A 17873-nucleotide genomic window follows, 5' to 3' on the forward strand; every position below is an offset into this window, starting at 1 on the left:
ACAGATGCAAGCTATGCAGAAAGCAAACATGTCTGGTTCGTCGGATGCTTTCAATCTGTGTTTGGTGCCAAACTTGATCTTACCCCCGAAGATCAAAATCCCGGATTTTGAGAAGTTTAGTGGGTCTGAATGTCCACTAGCTCACTTGAGGGTGTACTTACAAAAAGTGGCTGCACATTGTAGCGATGATAATTTGCTTATCCAGTATTTCCAAGATAGCTTGACTGGGGAAGCCCTAAGATGGTATAATCGAGTAAAGATTCGCACATGGGAGGATTTAACTCACGCTTTTATTGCTCAGTACAACAATGATATAGCTTCAGACAAGTGAACTTTACGAAATATGGAGAAGAAGGGGAGCAAGTACTCTTATGATCAAGAAGAAATGACAAAACAGAGTTATCCTCAGGTGGAAAAAGGGAAAGCAGTTTGTTCATTTGATGACTTTTTCAAAGATCCAGGTGTTGACCACCAAATTAGAGGTATTTCTCAGAATTTTGCTGACTTGAGAATCACCGGAAAGCAGGTTAAGGAAGCAGTCAAAATAAAAGGAGTGCAATATACATGGCCAAGACAAAGTTCTTCGAAAGGGGTTGAAAAAGGTGGACAAGTAACGTAGCACCCGGGGGTGCACGACAGCACATGGATTCCTTCAGTCCTTCACAAACTTTGGAGCAACGTAACTTACAGATGCCAGGAATGCCTCCAAAGGAAAAGAAAAGAAAGGAAATTCAGCCTATCCCGATGACCTATGCAGAATTATTCCCACAGTTGGTTGAAAGGCATTTAGTTGCGCCTACACCGGGAGTGTTGATACAACCCCCTTACCCAAGGTGGTACAACCCAAATGCTCGATGTGAATATCACGCTGAGACAACAGGCCATTCAATTGAAAAATGTTGCACCTTTAAGCATAAAGTGCAATCATTAAGAGATGCTGGATAGTTAGTCTTCAAGGATAAGCAGCCAGGAGTCCACGTGAATTTTCTACCCAATCACGGGGAAAGAAATGGTTAATATGTTGTAAGAAGATCTGGGAGCCGAGGTCAGGCAAAAGAATATGTCAGTTATGAATCCTGGAATTCTCGTAAGAAGCCTGAATGGATAATTTTACTCTTTGATCGTAGGAGCAAAAGTACACAAGGGGCAAGTTTTTGATTATCTAGTTTATTTCATGTAATGATGTCATTTTAATTTCCTTTCTTCTGGCAGTCTGTCGACATTATTGTCTCGGGCAATTTCCCTTTCATTAATAAAATGAATTATGCATTTTCTCATATCACTTGTGTCATGAGTTCAGTTGCCAAAAATTTATTTGCTGATGTTTCGTGCAAAGATAAGGAAAATGATAATACCAATATTCATAAGCCAGAAAGTGATGTTAATTTTGAAAACCAAACACAGGAGGTGGAAGTAGAAGAAGATGAAACAATTTCCCTCACCCTATGAACTCAGATGTTGCAAAGAAATAAAGAATCTCGAAAGAATTCAGTAAAATATCTGTGTTGTGCCAAGAATTTCAAGTCAATTCGCTATTCATGTTTTGATCAAATGATAGATGGTCATCTTTGTCCGACCAGTTATCCCTAAAAAGAACCAAATATTGATTTGCCATTTGTTAACCCATTTGAGCCTAATTGTTAAACCCATTTTTCGTAAAAGTTAGTTTACCAGAAATTTAACTTGGGTTGGGTCTCCTTAGTGTTTGGCGAGTCATTTGAGACAATAATCATTACCAAAAGGATGGCAGACCATTTTTCTTCTATCCAAAAGAAAGACAAAGAAGAAGTCTCTTGCAAGCCCTTTTGAGCCTAAAAGAATTTAATTCTTGATTAACTCGTCAAAGGATCACACCCCTCACCAGGGCCGTTTTAAAAAGATTAGTTCCAAATAGAATTCAAATGAAAATGAAGTTAAGATTCTTTCATGAAAGGAAAAACAAAAGTTGCGGAAAAAGAAGAAAAAGAAGATGAAAAATTCATGAAAAAAAAAAAAGAAAAAAAGAAAGAAGAAGAAAAGGAAGAAGAAAGAAAAATAAGGGACATGATTCATATGTGATCTTTGACTAGCGAATACCTGTGATGAGATTGATAAATTTTGAGTCTTATTTAAATCTTTCTTTCTTTAACCCATACTCCTAGCCTACATTACGGTCCAAATAAAAGTCCTAACCATACTGGTATACATTGTTGTCTCAAATGATTTGTCAGACTCAATGTTGAGTCTGAACTACGTAATGACCTGATCTTGAAAAGGTAGGTAGGCAGCTTGTTCAAATAACAAGTTCGGTCGATATCTTACAAAGCGCCTTAACTCAAACTGGGGCAGAAAATGTTATTATGGGATGAGATTTTTGAGCCTTAGTTTCTCTTTTCTTCTAAAAACTTATATCCTTAAGCCTATGTTTTGTCCCGAGTCTTAAAGACCATCTTGAGATCAAAACATGGACAGAACTTGACTAAACTAAAGGCAACAGTTAAACATGAGAAATTTCTAGTGGTTTCACAACAAAATGAGACAAAAAGAGGAGAAGTGGCCATCGATAAAGCTGGGGCAGTCGAAGAGAAGATCAGTCATTCAGTTTGGTAAATTAACATCAATGTCACATGACTTTTGAATACTGGTATGAATTTTCCTTGTAGTAGCATTGAAACATGGCAAAACATTTATTTTGTGCGGGTGACCTTTTAATTTAACGAGTTGATGTCATAATTGCATAATCATTCATCATTTCTAAAAAAAAAAAAAAAAAACCTTCTTACTCTTCCAAGCTTGAAAAGAGGACGGATAGTTAAAGAGTTTCGGAATCACTAATAGGCTCATTGTAGAGAAGGTCCCTGTTAGGAATGTACGATGCAGGTAGAATCAGTCATAGAATAATCTAACTAGGGCGAATGTTATATGAGGCTTTAGAGTCTGCTTATTCAAGTAGAATCTAACAACAGGGTCAAGATCAGTGGCTGATAAATTCAACCGGGACAACTTCCGAGTTGAGTTTCGGTGGGACCCATTCAAGCACTTTCTCATTAGATTGGAATATGAAAATAGGGCCAAGAGCAGTTATAGATCCATTCAACTGGGGTAGATTTTGTGATGGAGTTTCATTTGAGCCAAGTTGACCACCTCCATTAAGAAAATTGGGCCAAGATCAGTTATAGATCCATTCAGTTGGCGTAGGTTTTGAGTTGAGTTTCAAGGGAACCAATTCAGAGGCAACATAGCTAAGATCAGAGATTGGTTGGTTGATTACAGGCGCATTGGAAAAAGGAAGTTCATGCATCGTCATGCATTTCATGCATTGCACAGAAAAATGCATACATATCATATCATGCAACATGCGTACATGCCCCCATGTTCTGGTATCATATCAAGCAGCATGCATGCATGCATCCCTGCATTCTAGCATCATAAGTAGCAACACACGTACACCACATAGCATCATTCGCTTACATTTGTCTTGCCATCCTTGTTAAGCAATCCATGTCTTGTCAAAAAAAAAAAAAAGGGCAACTGGCCTAGGTACAAATCGATCCATCTACCTTGAGACTGGGGCAACTGACCCAGGTCATAGTCAATCTTCCACTTCGAAACTGGGGCATTCGACCCTAGTCCAAATTTTAGCATCCACTTTGAAGCTAGGCACCAGCCTTTAATTAGGTCGTTTGGCTCTTGGGATCATATACCCGAGCATTCCTCTTCAATTCGATAATTCATCAGGTTCTCGGGATCCTATACCCGAGCATTCATCGTCAATTCGAAAATTCATCTGGCTCTCAGGAACCAACACCCGAGCATTCATCTTCAATTTGACTAGCTTTCGGGATCCTATACTCAAGCATTCATCGTCAATTCGACAATTCACTTGGCTTTCGGGATCTTATACCCGAGCATTCATCGTCAATTCGACAATTCACCTGGCTCTCGGGATCCTATACCCGAGCATTCATCCTCAATTCAAAAATTCATCTGACTCTCAGGATCCTATACCCGAGCATTCATCTTTAATTAGACAATTCATCAACCTCTCGAGATCCTACACTCGAGTAGTCATTAGACTATCAGGATCCTACACCTGAGTAGTCACTTCCTAAGTCATCGGGATCCTACACCTGGCACAAGTCCTATTCAAAAGCCTTGCTAACCAGGATTCTACACCTAAGCCATCATTTACCATTGGCCCAGAATTCCCATCAAATAGTCATCAGACTCTCGGAATCCTATATTTGAGGAGTCCTCGAGATCCTACACTCGAGCAATCAGCAAACTCTCGGAATCCTACATCTAAGAAGTCCTTGAGATCCTACACTCGAGCAATTAGCAGACTCTCGGAATCCTACATCTGAGAAGTCCTCGAGATCCTACACTCGAGCAATTAGTTGACTCTCGGAATCCTACATCTGAGAAGTCCTCGAGATCCTACACTCGAGCAATCAACAGATTCACGGAATCCTACATTTGAGAAGTCCTCGAGATCCTACACTCGAGCAATCAGCAGACTGTCGGAATCCTACATCTGAGGAGTCCTGGAGATCCTACACTCGAGCAATTAGCAGACTCTCGGAATCCTACATCTAAGAAGTCCTTGAGATCCTACACTTGAGCAATGAGTAGACTCTCGGAATCCTATATCTGAGAAGTCCTCGAGATCCTACACTCAAGCAATCAGCAGACTTTCAAAATCTTACATTTGAGAAATCCTCAAGATCCTACACTTGAGCAATCAACAAACTCTTGGAATCCTACATTTGAGAAGTCCTTGAGATCCTACACTCGAGTAATCAGCAAACTCTCGAAATCCTACATCTAAGGAGTCCTCGAGATCCTACACTCGAGCAATCAACAGAGATTTTAAGATCTAACACTTGAGTAATCAAACATTCAAAGGATCTTGGGACCCTACACCCGATTGATCATCCCCAGCAGAGTCGCTAAGCTGTCGCGACGTCTCGGAGCGCGTGTATCTGGGGGTGGCGAAATAAAAATTTGTGGTTTAAATTTTTGGGAAAAACAACAGGAATTGAGTCGCCACTAACCTTTCATTGTGGTTAGAACACTTAATTACTACCCGGTTAAGGGTAGAATGGGTCTACGTTACCAAAGCTAGGGTTGGGAGTTTGGTTATGTGAGGGGAAGGTACGAGCACCCCCTACGTGCCTGTTCTTACGACTGGTACCTAATTAATTATGAAATTATTCCTAAGTAAATTTAAAATGTCTTTAGGTTACTCCTTTTGTGAATTTACAAATACACATGCAAAATAAATAAGTAAACAAATTATAAAAAAATATACGTAATATATATATATATTCCCTCAGAACCAAAGGTACGTGAAACCCAAAAGCTCGCACCCCTTTTTGATTGCAATCATAGGGATAAAAATCAAATGAAAATACATAATATGAAGATATTATAATAATGATAAATATATGAATCCATATGCTAAACATATATAGAATATTGCTAAAATGCTAAAATACTGAATATATAATATAATTTAAAATCTAATACACTAAATTACTAAAGATAATTACTTAAAATACCATGTTGCTAAATATATATAATTATTTAAGATACTATATTACTAAATATACATTGTTACTTAAAATATTTAAGTTACCAAATATATAATTACTTAAAACCCTAAATTACTATATATATATATATATATATCATTACTTAAAATATTAAATTAATAAGTATATAATGTTACTTAAATACTAAATTACTAAATGTATATAAATACTTAAAATACTAACTTACTAAATATATAATTACTTAGACTACTAAATTATTAAATATATAATATTACTAAAAAAGCTATATGAGTAAATACATATAACATACTAAATTACTTAATATATATGATTACTTAAAATACTAAACTACTAAATATATAATTACTTAAAATACTAAATTGCTAAGTATATGATGTTACTTAAATGCTAAATTATCAAATATGTAATGTTACCTAAACTACTAAATTACTAAATATATACATTTACTTAAAATACTACATTACTAAATGTATAATTACTTAGACTACTAAATTACTATATATATAATATTACTTAAAATACGATATTACTAAACACATATGAAATACTAAATTACTTAATATATAGAATATTAATCATAAATATAACAATCATAATAAAGACCTGCAAGATGAACATTAATCATTTAATTTATACACTAAATACAACAAAAACCTAAACATAAATATAAGATATTAGAATAAATACTACAACAATAATACAAATAAAATAAAATAAAATAAAATAAAAATCATTCGTGCATGTGTGTGTACTGTGCATGCAGGGAGTGTTTAGTGTGTGTTTAAGTGTAGGCAGCAGGTAACATGTGTGTGTGCAGTGTGCGTGAGTGTATGCTTTGGTGTGTGTTAAAATGTGTGTAAAGGTGTGTGTTTAGTGTGTGTTAGAGTGTGTTTTGCTATGTGCTTTGGTGTGTGAGTTAGTGTGTGTAAACGTGTGTGCAGCGTGTGTGTGTGCATGTGGCTCACCGTGGGTGCTGCCGGATTGACAGCCGGAGAAGGTCACCGGGGTGCTGGGACGTTGGTGGCAGGTGACGGAGTAGGGAGGCGGAGCAGAGGTTGCTGGTGCAGGCTGGAGGTTCAGAAACTTCCCGGGTGTTCTGCGGGTCTCGGCTGGTAGGAGGTCTTCAGATGGTGGCAGTGGCAGCAGCCGAAGGGAGGGACTGAGGCAGCCGTGCGATGATAGGCTGAACGGAGATGGGGGTCGGGGGTGGAGGCAACCACAAAAAAAAAAAAAAAAATTTTTTTTCATCTTTCTCTTATTCTCCCAGGCGCACCATCCTTTACTTCTGTCTCTCCCCAGCCTCCCTATGCTCTTCTCCTACCTCTCTCTCCATTCAAGCTCCTAGCCGTCACCTCTCACCATCTCTCCAACCACCATCCTGCTCCTCGGCCAACCCTTGTTTCTCTGCAAGCAGCCGTAGCCACCACTCCAGTCACAGCCCTAACAGCCTGGGGCGGAGGCCTTAAAAAAAAAAAACCTTTTTCTTTTCCTCATCTCTCCCTCTTCACTCTCTTCTTCCCTCTCCACTCACATCACTCACCCTATCCATCACTCTCCGGCAACCATCCAACTCTTCAGCCGTCTCTTCACCTCCAGCTCGCTGCTGTCGCTCACGCACTTCACCGTCTCCCATTCGTCACTGGCAAACACCGCCGTCATCAACACACACGCAGAAAACCCGGCCAGCCACCGTGAGTCGGTGCTGCTGCTGCTGTTCCACGTCTCCGACAAACCAGCCTCCGGCCTCCCCCCATCTCCGTTCGGCCACTCTCCGCACGGCTGCCTCAGTCCCTCCCTTCGGCTGTTGCCATCGCCACCATCTGAAGACCTCCTACCAGCTGAGACCCGCAGAACACCCGGGAAGTTTCTGAACCTCCAGCCTGCACCAGCAACCTCTGCTCCGCCTCCCTACTCCGTCGCCCACCACCAACGTCCCAGCACCCCGGTGACCTTCTCCGGCTGTCAATTCGGCAGCACCCATGGTGAGCCACATGCACACACACATGTTTACACACACTAAGTCACACACCAAAGCACACAGCAAAACACACTCTAACACACACCTTTACACACATGTTAACACACGCCAAAGCATACACTCATGCACACTGCACACACACGTTACCTGCTGCCTACACTTAAACACACATGCACACTAAACATTCCCTGCATGCACAGTACACACACATGCACGAATGATTTTTTATTTTATTTTATTTTGTTTGTATTATTGTTGTAGTATTTATTCTAATATCTTATATTTATGTTTAGGTTTTTGTTGTATTTAGTGTATAAATTAAATGATTAACGTTCATCTTGCAGGTTTTTATTATGGTTGTTATATTTATGTTTAATATTCTATATATTAAGTAATTTAGTATTTCATATGTGTTTAGTAATATCGTATTTTAAGTAATATTATATATATAGTAATTTAGTAGTCTAAGTAATTATACATTTAGTAATGAGTATTTTACGTAAATGTATATATTTAGTAATTTAGTATTTTAGGTAACATTACATATTTGATAATTTAGCATTTATGTAACATTATATACTTAGCAATTTAGTATTTTAAGTAATTATATATTTAGTAGTTTAGTATTTTAAGTAATCATATATATTAAGTAATTTAGTATGTTATATGTATTTACTCATATAGTTTTTTTAGTAATATTATATATTTAATAATTTAGTAGTCTAAGTAATTATATATTTAGTAAGTTAGTATTTTAAGCATTTATATACATTTAGTAATTTAGTATTTAAGTAACATTATATACTTAGTAATTTAATATTTTAAGTAATGATATATATATATATATATATATATATATAGTAATTTAGGGTTTTAAGTAATTATATATTTGGTAACTTAAACATTTTAAGTAACATAATATATTTAGTAATATAGTATCTTAAATAATTATATATATTTAGCAACATGGTATTTTAAGTAATTATCTTTAGTAATTTAGTGTATTAGATTTTAAATTATATTATATATTCAGTATTTTAGTATTTTAGCAATATTCTATATATGTTTAGTATATTAGATTCGTATATTTATCATTATTATAATATCTTCATATTATGTATTTTTATTTGATTTTTATCCCTATGATTGCAATCAAAAAGGGGAACGAGTTTTCGGGCTTCACGTACCTTTGGTTCTGAGGGAATCTATATATATATTACGTGTATTTTTGTATAATTTGTTTACTTATTTATTTTATATGTGTATTTGTAAATTCACAAAAGGAGTAACCTAAATACTTTTTAAATTTACTTAGGGATATTTTCATAATTAATTAGGTAGCGTTCATAAGAACGGGCGCGTAGGGGGTGCTCGTACCTTCCCCTCGCGTAAACGAACTCCCGACCCCAGCTTTGGTAACGTAGACCCATTCTACCCTTAACCGGGTAGTAATTAAGTGTTCTAACCACACTAAAAGGTTAGTGGTGACTCCATTCCTGTTGTTTTTTCCAAAAATTTAAACCACAAATTTTTATTTCACCACCTCGGGGCACACGCGTTTCGGGACATCGCGACAGCATTGATCTCATCACCTTTTCTGAAATTACCTACTTCCAACCATCTGAAATCTGCCAATCCTTGTACAAATTGCTGGAACGTTTTGCACTTTTTTATGGATCACCCTTCTCTCTTCTGACATTGGTAGATCGTGCCCCTTGAGCAAGTAGCATTTTGTCTTATCCATCTTGAGGTGTGAGGCTCTTCATATATCCAGTTTAACGAGACCTGCTCTAGCTCCAATCTTTGGACTGTCCTTGATTCTTCTTCCAACATACTGACACCGCCTCCCCCATGATTGGGCAAAGGGTTGCCCTGAATGCATGGCTTCTTATCGTCAAATGCAAACCAACCTGCGTCCCTTAGTGCTTGCACCTTATGTTTAAAAGACCAACAGTGGTCAATGGTATGACCCGAGGAGTTAGCATGATAAGCGCATTGCGCATCCGGGTCGTACCATTTTGGAAAAGGGACGTTGACGAGAATCCCCGGGATGGTCGAGACCATTTGCCTCTTAATTAGCTAGGGGAACAATTTTGAATATAACATCGGAATGGGTTCTATATTCTTGAAATTTCTTTGGAAACCTCTATCCTGCGTTTGAGCATTTGGTTGTGCAGGCATAGACTTGAAGGAAATAATCTGGGGCCTTGCGTCAGCATGTGTTGTTTGGTTAATTGCTAATTCAAAATCAAAATTTCTTTTAGGCCATGTGTTCCGTCCTCCTTGGTAGGAGCGCCCTTGGATCATTTGGGCTTCATCATCCTTCTTTTTACTGGCCCATTTCTTGGTTGGGCTCGAGTCTGAACTTGTGTTTTTCGCCTTTCCCGACTTGATGGCGATCTCAATTCTTTTCCCTGTGGACACCACGTCCATGATGTTTTGGGCGGTACTTCCTAGGAGATGCCCAAAGTAGGGGTCCTTAAGAGTGTTTACAAACAATGAAATCGTCTCTCTATCGTCCACAGGAGGACGTATCTAGATCACAACATCCCTCCATCTATAGGTGTATTCTCTGAAGGTCGACCTTTTCTACATATTTTGTAACGACATTCGATTGGGTACCATCTCTATAACGTGACGGTACTGCGCCATGAAGGCTTGGGCCAAGTCCTTCCGTGTACGAACTCGGGCCTTGTCTAGCTGGATGTACCATCGGACTTCAGCACCAGTCAAACTGTCCTGGAAACAATGCATCAAGAGGATGTCTTCATTAGAGTAGGCTGCCATTTTCTGGAAGTATAAGCAGAGATGGGTTAGTGGGCATTGGGTCCCATCAAGTTTCTTGAAGTCCGGAAACTTAAACTTAGGGGGTAAGGTTACCCGTGGGATTAAGCAAAGGTCTACGACGTCTATGGGCCTGAATTAGCCGGTCCCTTCCATTGCCCGAAGGCGTTCTTCTATCACGTCGCATCGTCGTTCTGTTTCTGATTTATTCAACCCCAAATCTGAAAATTCCACCAGGGGTCTCCCTACAGCCGGGAACCATGACATGACACTCCTACGATGCGTAGAGTCACAAGAGGACTACTTAAGAAATAAAGATTAAGAAATAATATCTTCATCATGATTGTTATTAAGGATTAAGAAATAATATTAAAAATTATTACAAAATATTATTATATATACACACACATGCACATTACAAGAATTTCTGTAATGTTATCATCATTACAAGTTTAGGGATATTTTAGTAATCTTAGTGAAATAACATTGAAATATCCACATTATGCCAAACAATATAAACTTATATTCCTGGGAATCATGACTAGCAAGCCAAACAAAAACAGACCTTTTTATTTATCTGCCATATAAAGATATGAAAAGTATGCAGTCGCTAAAACTAGGGTGTCCCCGGGCCACAAGGCTTTTGCTTTGCGAGGATAGGGAGAGGGTTGTCACAGTGTACGCAGCCTTAAGTGTGCTTTTAGCATTAATTCTGAAAAACATTCTCAGATGACAGATCAATTCTTCAGGGACCAACAGAAGCTATTGTCAACTTGAGAGGAAGTCCTTTCCACTCCACATAATTTTCCTTTTTGAGATTTGTTGTTTTATTTTGTGCCTGGAGAAAGGGGATAAGCGGGTAGCAGAAGTTATTTCTGGTGTGAAAGATCTTACTGGCCACCAGTATATGTCTAATGACTGCTGTTGTTTGACAAGCCTGTCAGGCATCCATGGTATGAGGGCTGTCCCCTGTCCCCCCCTATGTTGCCTCTAGTTGATGGTTATGCAGACGAAACATTTTTCGAGCCTGGGAGAATGAGATTATTTGGATTTGTAATTTTAGTTTATATGGGACTTTTGTACACAGTGACCTCTTAACACAGTGCTGAGGAATATTCTGTCCCTTAAAATCAAGAGGGCATTAAGGGCCCATTAATGCAGGCAATAAAGCACCTCTGGTTTAATTTAATGGGTTCAATGTTAAGAGACTAGCCTCTATTTACAAGCTATTAAGAGTAAACAAACAACCCCTTGGTTCATTATTCAGATCCTGCTGTTCTTTAAAGCATTCACAAAGGTTGCTTACTAAATACTGAAGGGGGTATAAATAAAAATAATGAGCTTACTTTCTCTATTTATTTCACCTATAACTATATTTTGAATTGATTATCTTAGTATCACAAACTTTTTCTTCTATTTATTCATTTTTTTATTGAATAATTTGAAGAGATTTAGGATCCAAAAGGTATCATGAATTGGAAGCATGCTGCCTGGACCACAGATTCAGTGTGGCTAAGGCAACACCACTATGAGTGATACAGTTGCCATTTAAACATTATGTATATGTTAGAGCTTATATATGTCTTGTAGTATTATTATTATTGAGTGTGTTAGTATGTTAATTAGTGAGGGTTAGTAAGGGGATTATTGTCATTAGTTTGTATTTAAATTTTGTATCATAAATAAAGGGAGAGACCTACCTTCAAGTTAGGTCATTCATTTTAATCAAATCTTAACATGGTATCAGCACATGCTATCTAAACCCTATTTCCCTCAGCTGTCACCGGAAAACACCATTCCTGCTACTGTTCTTCCCTAATCCAAGTCCATCCCATACAAAATCACAAAACCAATATACCCATAATCAGACCCCACCCGGACGACCCACCCGAAAAAACCCCATCGCCGGAGGGCACCCCATGCGCTGGCCAAATGCTGGCAGGGCTGACCTCACGCGCCAGCATGTAAATGAAATTTTGGCCACTTTTTTTTTTTTTTTTTTTCATTTTTTCCTTCTGCCATGTTTTGATTCCTTCTTTAGACTATATTATCAAGCTGTTAGGCCAGTTGTTTTGCTAAAAAATTCAACCTTTTTCGACCATGCACTCACAGTATACTGTTAATTTCTCTTCAAGGTTTGTGAAGGCTTCCTTATGAGTTTTTTGGAGTCGTGGCTGCATTTGTATGTTCTGTTGTGAGGCTGTGGCAGTGCTATATCTGTCGGTGAGTTGTTCACCTCGTCTGTCGTTGTGTCGATGCTTCACATAGTTTGTGATTGTCCCAATTAGTTTTGATTGTTCTTGTTTTTGGTGTGATTGCTGATTTGTGAGTATCGAGATGGAATCTCTGAATCCCAAAAATTTGTTTCCTACATCGCTGTCGCAAATAACAACTCAAAAGTTGGATGGAAAGAACTATGTTCAATGGTTTAAAGCTATTCGGATTTATTTATCAAAATTAGGGAAATTTGACCACTTGCTCCAATATGATTCTTCTGTTGATTAGAGAAAATACGTGTGAGTTCAAGAAGATGCCTTCATTGTTTCCCTCTTATGGAATTCAATGGAGTCATTGATTGCACGGATGTGTATGCATCTAGATACGTGCAAGGAGATTTGGGATTATGTCAAACTTTTATACTACAGTTATGTTACACGTATGTATGATTTATCCCAAGAGTACTTTTAGTTATAACAAGGAGATAGGAGCATTGCAGATTATTTTGGTGAGATGAAGTGTATTCATTAGGAGCTTAACGTCGTGCAACCTATAACTGTTGACGTTCGTGAGATACAGAAGCAGAGGGAGCAGATAACAGTTCTTCATGTTCTAGCAGGCTTAAGACCTGAATTTGAGTTCGGTCCTAGATACTCAATAGTGCTGAGCTGCCATCATTGACTAATGTTTATTCTCGTATCCTTCGTGCTTCTTTTAGCATGCATTCTCTTGCTCTTGCATCTGGCTCTAAGAGGGCAGCCTTTGCTACACAGAGTGATTCTAGTTCTCTGTCAAACAACTACAAAAGTTATTGCGGTGGTTCGAGTAGTCGTAGTTGCAGAGATGGATGAGGCAGAGTTACTCCTCGCAAGTGCACTCGTTGTGGGCAGAATAATCATACTATTGAGCAGTATTGGGATCTTCACAGCAGATCTTCACATGATGCCAATGCAGCCAGCACTGACTTCACACCTTTGGGGGCAGCTAATTCAGCCACCACCAACTCCTCACCTTTGGGGTCTAGTGGGGGGCAACGTACTGTCCCAATGTTAGAGGAAGAGTATTCCAAGTTCTTGCAGTATCAAGCATCACAACAAGCTTCTCTTCCCATTGCATCTCTTGCTCAAACAGGTAATCACACAGTAGCCTGTCATCTAGTACTCCTCGTCCTAGTCCTTGGATCATAGGCTCCGCTGCCACTGATCATATCACAAATATACCTATCTTTTTCTCAGCTCTTCAATATCTTGCAAATTTACCTTGTGTTACTCTTCCAGATGGATCCACTACTGTGGTCAAGGGAATTGGGACAATAAAACCCACTTTTTATATTTCTCTTCCTTCAGTTTTATATATTGCCAAATTTCCTTTCAATCTTATGTCTGTTAGCAACATTACTAAATCCATGAATTGTTTAGTGACATTCTTCTCTAATTCTGTGGTTATTTAGGATTTGAAGACGAGGAAGATTATTGGCGGAGGGCATGAAGCTGGTGGACTCTATTACTTTGAGCCACTCTCTCCTTCTACCGCCCACACGACTGCTGCCATGCCTTTCCAAATTCATTATCGCTTGGGTCATCCTTCATTGGAAAAGTTAAAATAATTTGTTCCTAGTTTGAGTTTTGTGCATAGTATTGATTGTGAGTCTTGTCAGCTGGGAAAGCACCAACGTGTTTCTTTCGCTTCCTAGGTCAATAAATGGGTTGCAAGTCCTTTTATGTTAGTTTATTCAGATGACTGGGGTCCTAGTAGGGTTGTGTCCAAATTGGGTTTCCAGTTCTTTGTAACCTTTGTAAATGATTATTCAAGAATGACTTGGTTATATTTAATAAAAATTGTTTTGAGTTATTTCATGTATTTTGTGCCTTTTTTTCTGAAATAAAGACTCAATTTGGTTTACCAATTCGAATACTTCGAAGTGATAATGCTAAAGATTCTTTCGGTGCTCAATTCACTTCTTATATGACTCAATTTGGTATTGTTCCTCAATCACCCGTGCCCACACTCTTCAACAAAGTGGGGTTGCAGAGCGAAAAAATAGACATCTTCTTGACATCACTCGCGCTTTACTTTATCAAATGCATGCACCTAAGGTGTTTTGGAGAAATGTTGTACTTACTGCTTGTTTTCTTATCAACAGAATGCCATCTTCTGTTCTTAGTGGTGAAATTCCCTTCTCCAATTTGTTTCCTAATTCGCCTTTATTTTCTCTTCCTCGTCGTATATATGGGTGTGTGTCCTTTGATCATCAACTAACACCTAGGGTGGATAAGTAGAATCCTTGTGCCATAAAATGTGTCCTTTTGGGCTACTCATATACTCAAAAGGGACATCGTTGTTATAGTCCTATGCTGCATCAGTTCTTTTTTTCTACCGATGTTACCTTCTTTGAGTCTATGCCTTACTGCACCTAGTCACTGAGCCCTTCTGAGTTCAATGAGTCTCTTCCTTTGCATAATCTTCCAGATTCTACATTGTTGTCCTTGCCTAACCAGCCATCCTGGTCTCCATGTATTTCGAGTCCTTCTCATCGCCTTGATCATCCTAATTTGCATGTGTATTCACGACGGCAGCTCCATGGAAGAGAGTCTTCTCTAGCTTCTACTACCACTCCTTTGGTTTCCTCGTCCGATGATCATACTTCCCATGATGTTGATCCTCCTATTGCTGTTCCAATATGTAGACTCACATGTACTCAACACCCTATTTCCAACTTTGTTTCTTTTGACTCCTTATCACCCTCCTATTATTGTTTTGTCACTGCTCTATCATCCTACCCTTTCTAAATTTATTTCGGAAGCCTTAGCCCATTCAGGATGGAGGGATGCTATGGTTGAAGAGATTAATGTTTTAGATGACAATGATACTTGGGACTTGGTACCTCTTTCTCCTGACAAGTTTGTGGTTGGTTGGTTGTTGGGTTTACACTATGAAAGTCAACCCGGATGGTTTTGTGGCTCGTTTAATGGTCCGTCTTGTTGCTAAGGGATACACTCAGGTTGATGGTCTAGATTATTCTAATACTTTTTCTCTAGTTGCCAAACTTACTTTAGCACGTCTGTTCATCTCCTTGGCTACTACTTGTCACTGGTTTTTACATCAGTTAGATGTGAAAAATGACTTCTTGCATAGTGACCTTGAGGAGGTTTATATGGAGCAACCACCTAAGTTTGTTGCTGAAGGGGAGTTAAGCTTAGTGTGTCGGTTCAAGAGGGCTTTATATGGTTTCAAACAGTCTCCCAGAACATGTTTTGGTTATTTCAGTGCTGTAGTACTTGAGTTTGGTCTTTGACGGTATGTTGTGGGTCATTTCGTGTTTTATCGTCATACTTCATCGAGTTGGATCCTTCTTGTTGTTTATGTGGATGATATTGTTAGTACAGGCAATGATGATAAAAGTATTCAAAGTCTCAAAAATTTTTTACGAACTAAGTTTTAGACCAAAGATTTGTGAACTTTGAAATACTTCTGGGGTATAGAAGTGTCTAGATCTCATATCGAAATTGTTGTGTCACAAAGGAAGTATGTTCTTGATTTGTTGGATGAAATTGGCGTATTGGGATCCAAACTGGTTGATAGACCCTTGGATCCTAACAGCAAGTCAATGGTGATTTGCTACCTAATCCTAGACAATATTGGAGACTTGTTGGAAAGTTGTGTTATCTCACGGTCACTTGGCCGGGTATATCTTTTGCAACAAGTGTTGTGAGTCAATTTCTAGATTCTCCAAGGACAAGTCATTGGGATGCAGTAATTCGCATCCTGAGATATCTCAAAGGTGCACCTAGGAGTGGTCTTTTATATCATGATCAGGGTCACACTTATATCCATGGATATACAGATGTAGATTAGGCTGGATCGCCTTCCGATCGGAGATCCACCACCGGGTACTATATCTTGGTTGGTGGTAATTTAGTTTCTTGGAAAATTAAGAAACAAACTGTGGTGGCAAGGTCAAGTGTTGAATCAAAATATAGAGCTATGGCTCACATTACTTGTGAACTTGTTTGATTGAAGAACATGTTGAAAGAATTGGGCTTTCCGCATTCTCAACTTATGAAGTTGATGTGTGATAATCAAGCTGCTCTTCATATTGCCTCCCACCCGGTTGTTCATGAGTGGATGAAGCACATTGAAGTTGATTGCCACTTTGTTTGGGAGAAACTTGTGTAGAAGCTCATTACAACCACTTATGTGAAGTCGGACATGCAGCTTGCTGATTTGTTTACCAAAGCGTTTGGGGGGGGGGGGGTGCTCATGCTAAATTCATGTGTAACAAGCTAGGAGCTTATGACATTTATGCTTCAACTTGAGGGGGTGTTAGAAGTTATATATGTCTTTTAGTATTATTATTGAGTATGTTAGTATGTTAATTAGTGAGAATTAATAAGGGTATTATTGTCATTATATTGTATTTGAATTTTGGGAGAGACCTATCTTCAAGTTAGGTCATTCATTTTAATCAAATCTTAACAGTATAATCATTTCTTTAACCAATGTGGACAAGTATCAAGCAGCTTCACAGTTCAATTGGCTGATCTCATGTTCTGCATATAATTGACACAGACAGAGAATGGACTGGTAGAAGCAGTTGCCGTTCTCATTTCAAAAATGCCACGAATGCGTCCGGAGATTGAAACTAGAAGATTAGGTGAATGCTTTGAAACCAAGCCTGATTTTATCAAGGTATATTTTAATATTTGAAAATTTTAATGTTTTTATCTTTCTTCGTTACCATTTATGTCACGCCAACACATTATCCAGGCATGGGAGAAATGGCGAGCACAAATAACTAAGCTAGATTGCAGCAGTTTCTGGGTTCAGTGTGATCACCATTTGACCAGGGAGGGTTTGAGAAATATGCTACAGATCATGCTGGGAAATACCAATAATCTTTGCACTGTGACATATCATTGGACAGAGCTGTATATTTCTCACTTTTTATACATCAAGCCTTTCATTATGGTCAGTTCCTATTTACATTCCTTTGAAAACTGATTGAATTTTTGAAAAATGATTTTTGTATTTTCTCCTATTTGTTGTGATGCCTTTGTCGTTCAATTTTAATCTTGAATCAGGGTCTTGAAAGCATGCATAGCCTAGCTCAGAAATGCATTCAATTGAAACCCATTTCCAATGCCCATAGATTGATGGGACTTCTTATTGGAATTCTCGAAGAAAATACTGAGGTGGGCAGTTTGGACTAGATGTTGCTTTGATATATATATATTTATTTTCTACTGTTAAGGCTCCATCAGGATTTTCTATATGGTTCAGGTTGTGTTAGCTGAATGCTCAAGAGGATTTGGCCCTTGGTGAGATGTTAAATCAACTTT

At 38.4% G+C, this 17873-nt stretch overlaps 1 protein-coding gene across 1 annotated transcript in view; it reads left to right on the forward strand.

The window, feature by feature from the left end:
• LOC131151863 (nuclear pore complex protein NUP85) overlaps positions 1 to 17873 on the forward strand; it is an 80714-nt gene that overhangs the window by 37163 nt on the left and 25678 nt on the right. Inside the window, exons 7-10 of the mRNA XM_058103315.1 lie at positions 17104 to 17223; positions 17302 to 17502; positions 17616 to 17726; positions 17815 to 17852. Coding sequence (XP_057959298.1) covers positions 17104 to 17223; positions 17302 to 17502; positions 17616 to 17726; positions 17815 to 17852 — 470 coding nt within the window. The remainder of the gene's footprint in view (positions 1 to 17103; positions 17224 to 17301; positions 17503 to 17615; positions 17727 to 17814; positions 17853 to 17873) is intronic.

The sequence above is a fragment of the Malania oleifera genome, chromosome 3, assembly GCF_029873635.1.
Source record: "Malania oleifera isolate guangnan ecotype guangnan chromosome 3, ASM2987363v1, whole genome shotgun sequence".
Lineage (NCBI taxonomy): Eukaryota > Viridiplantae > Streptophyta > Magnoliopsida > Santalales > Ximeniaceae > Malania > Malania oleifera.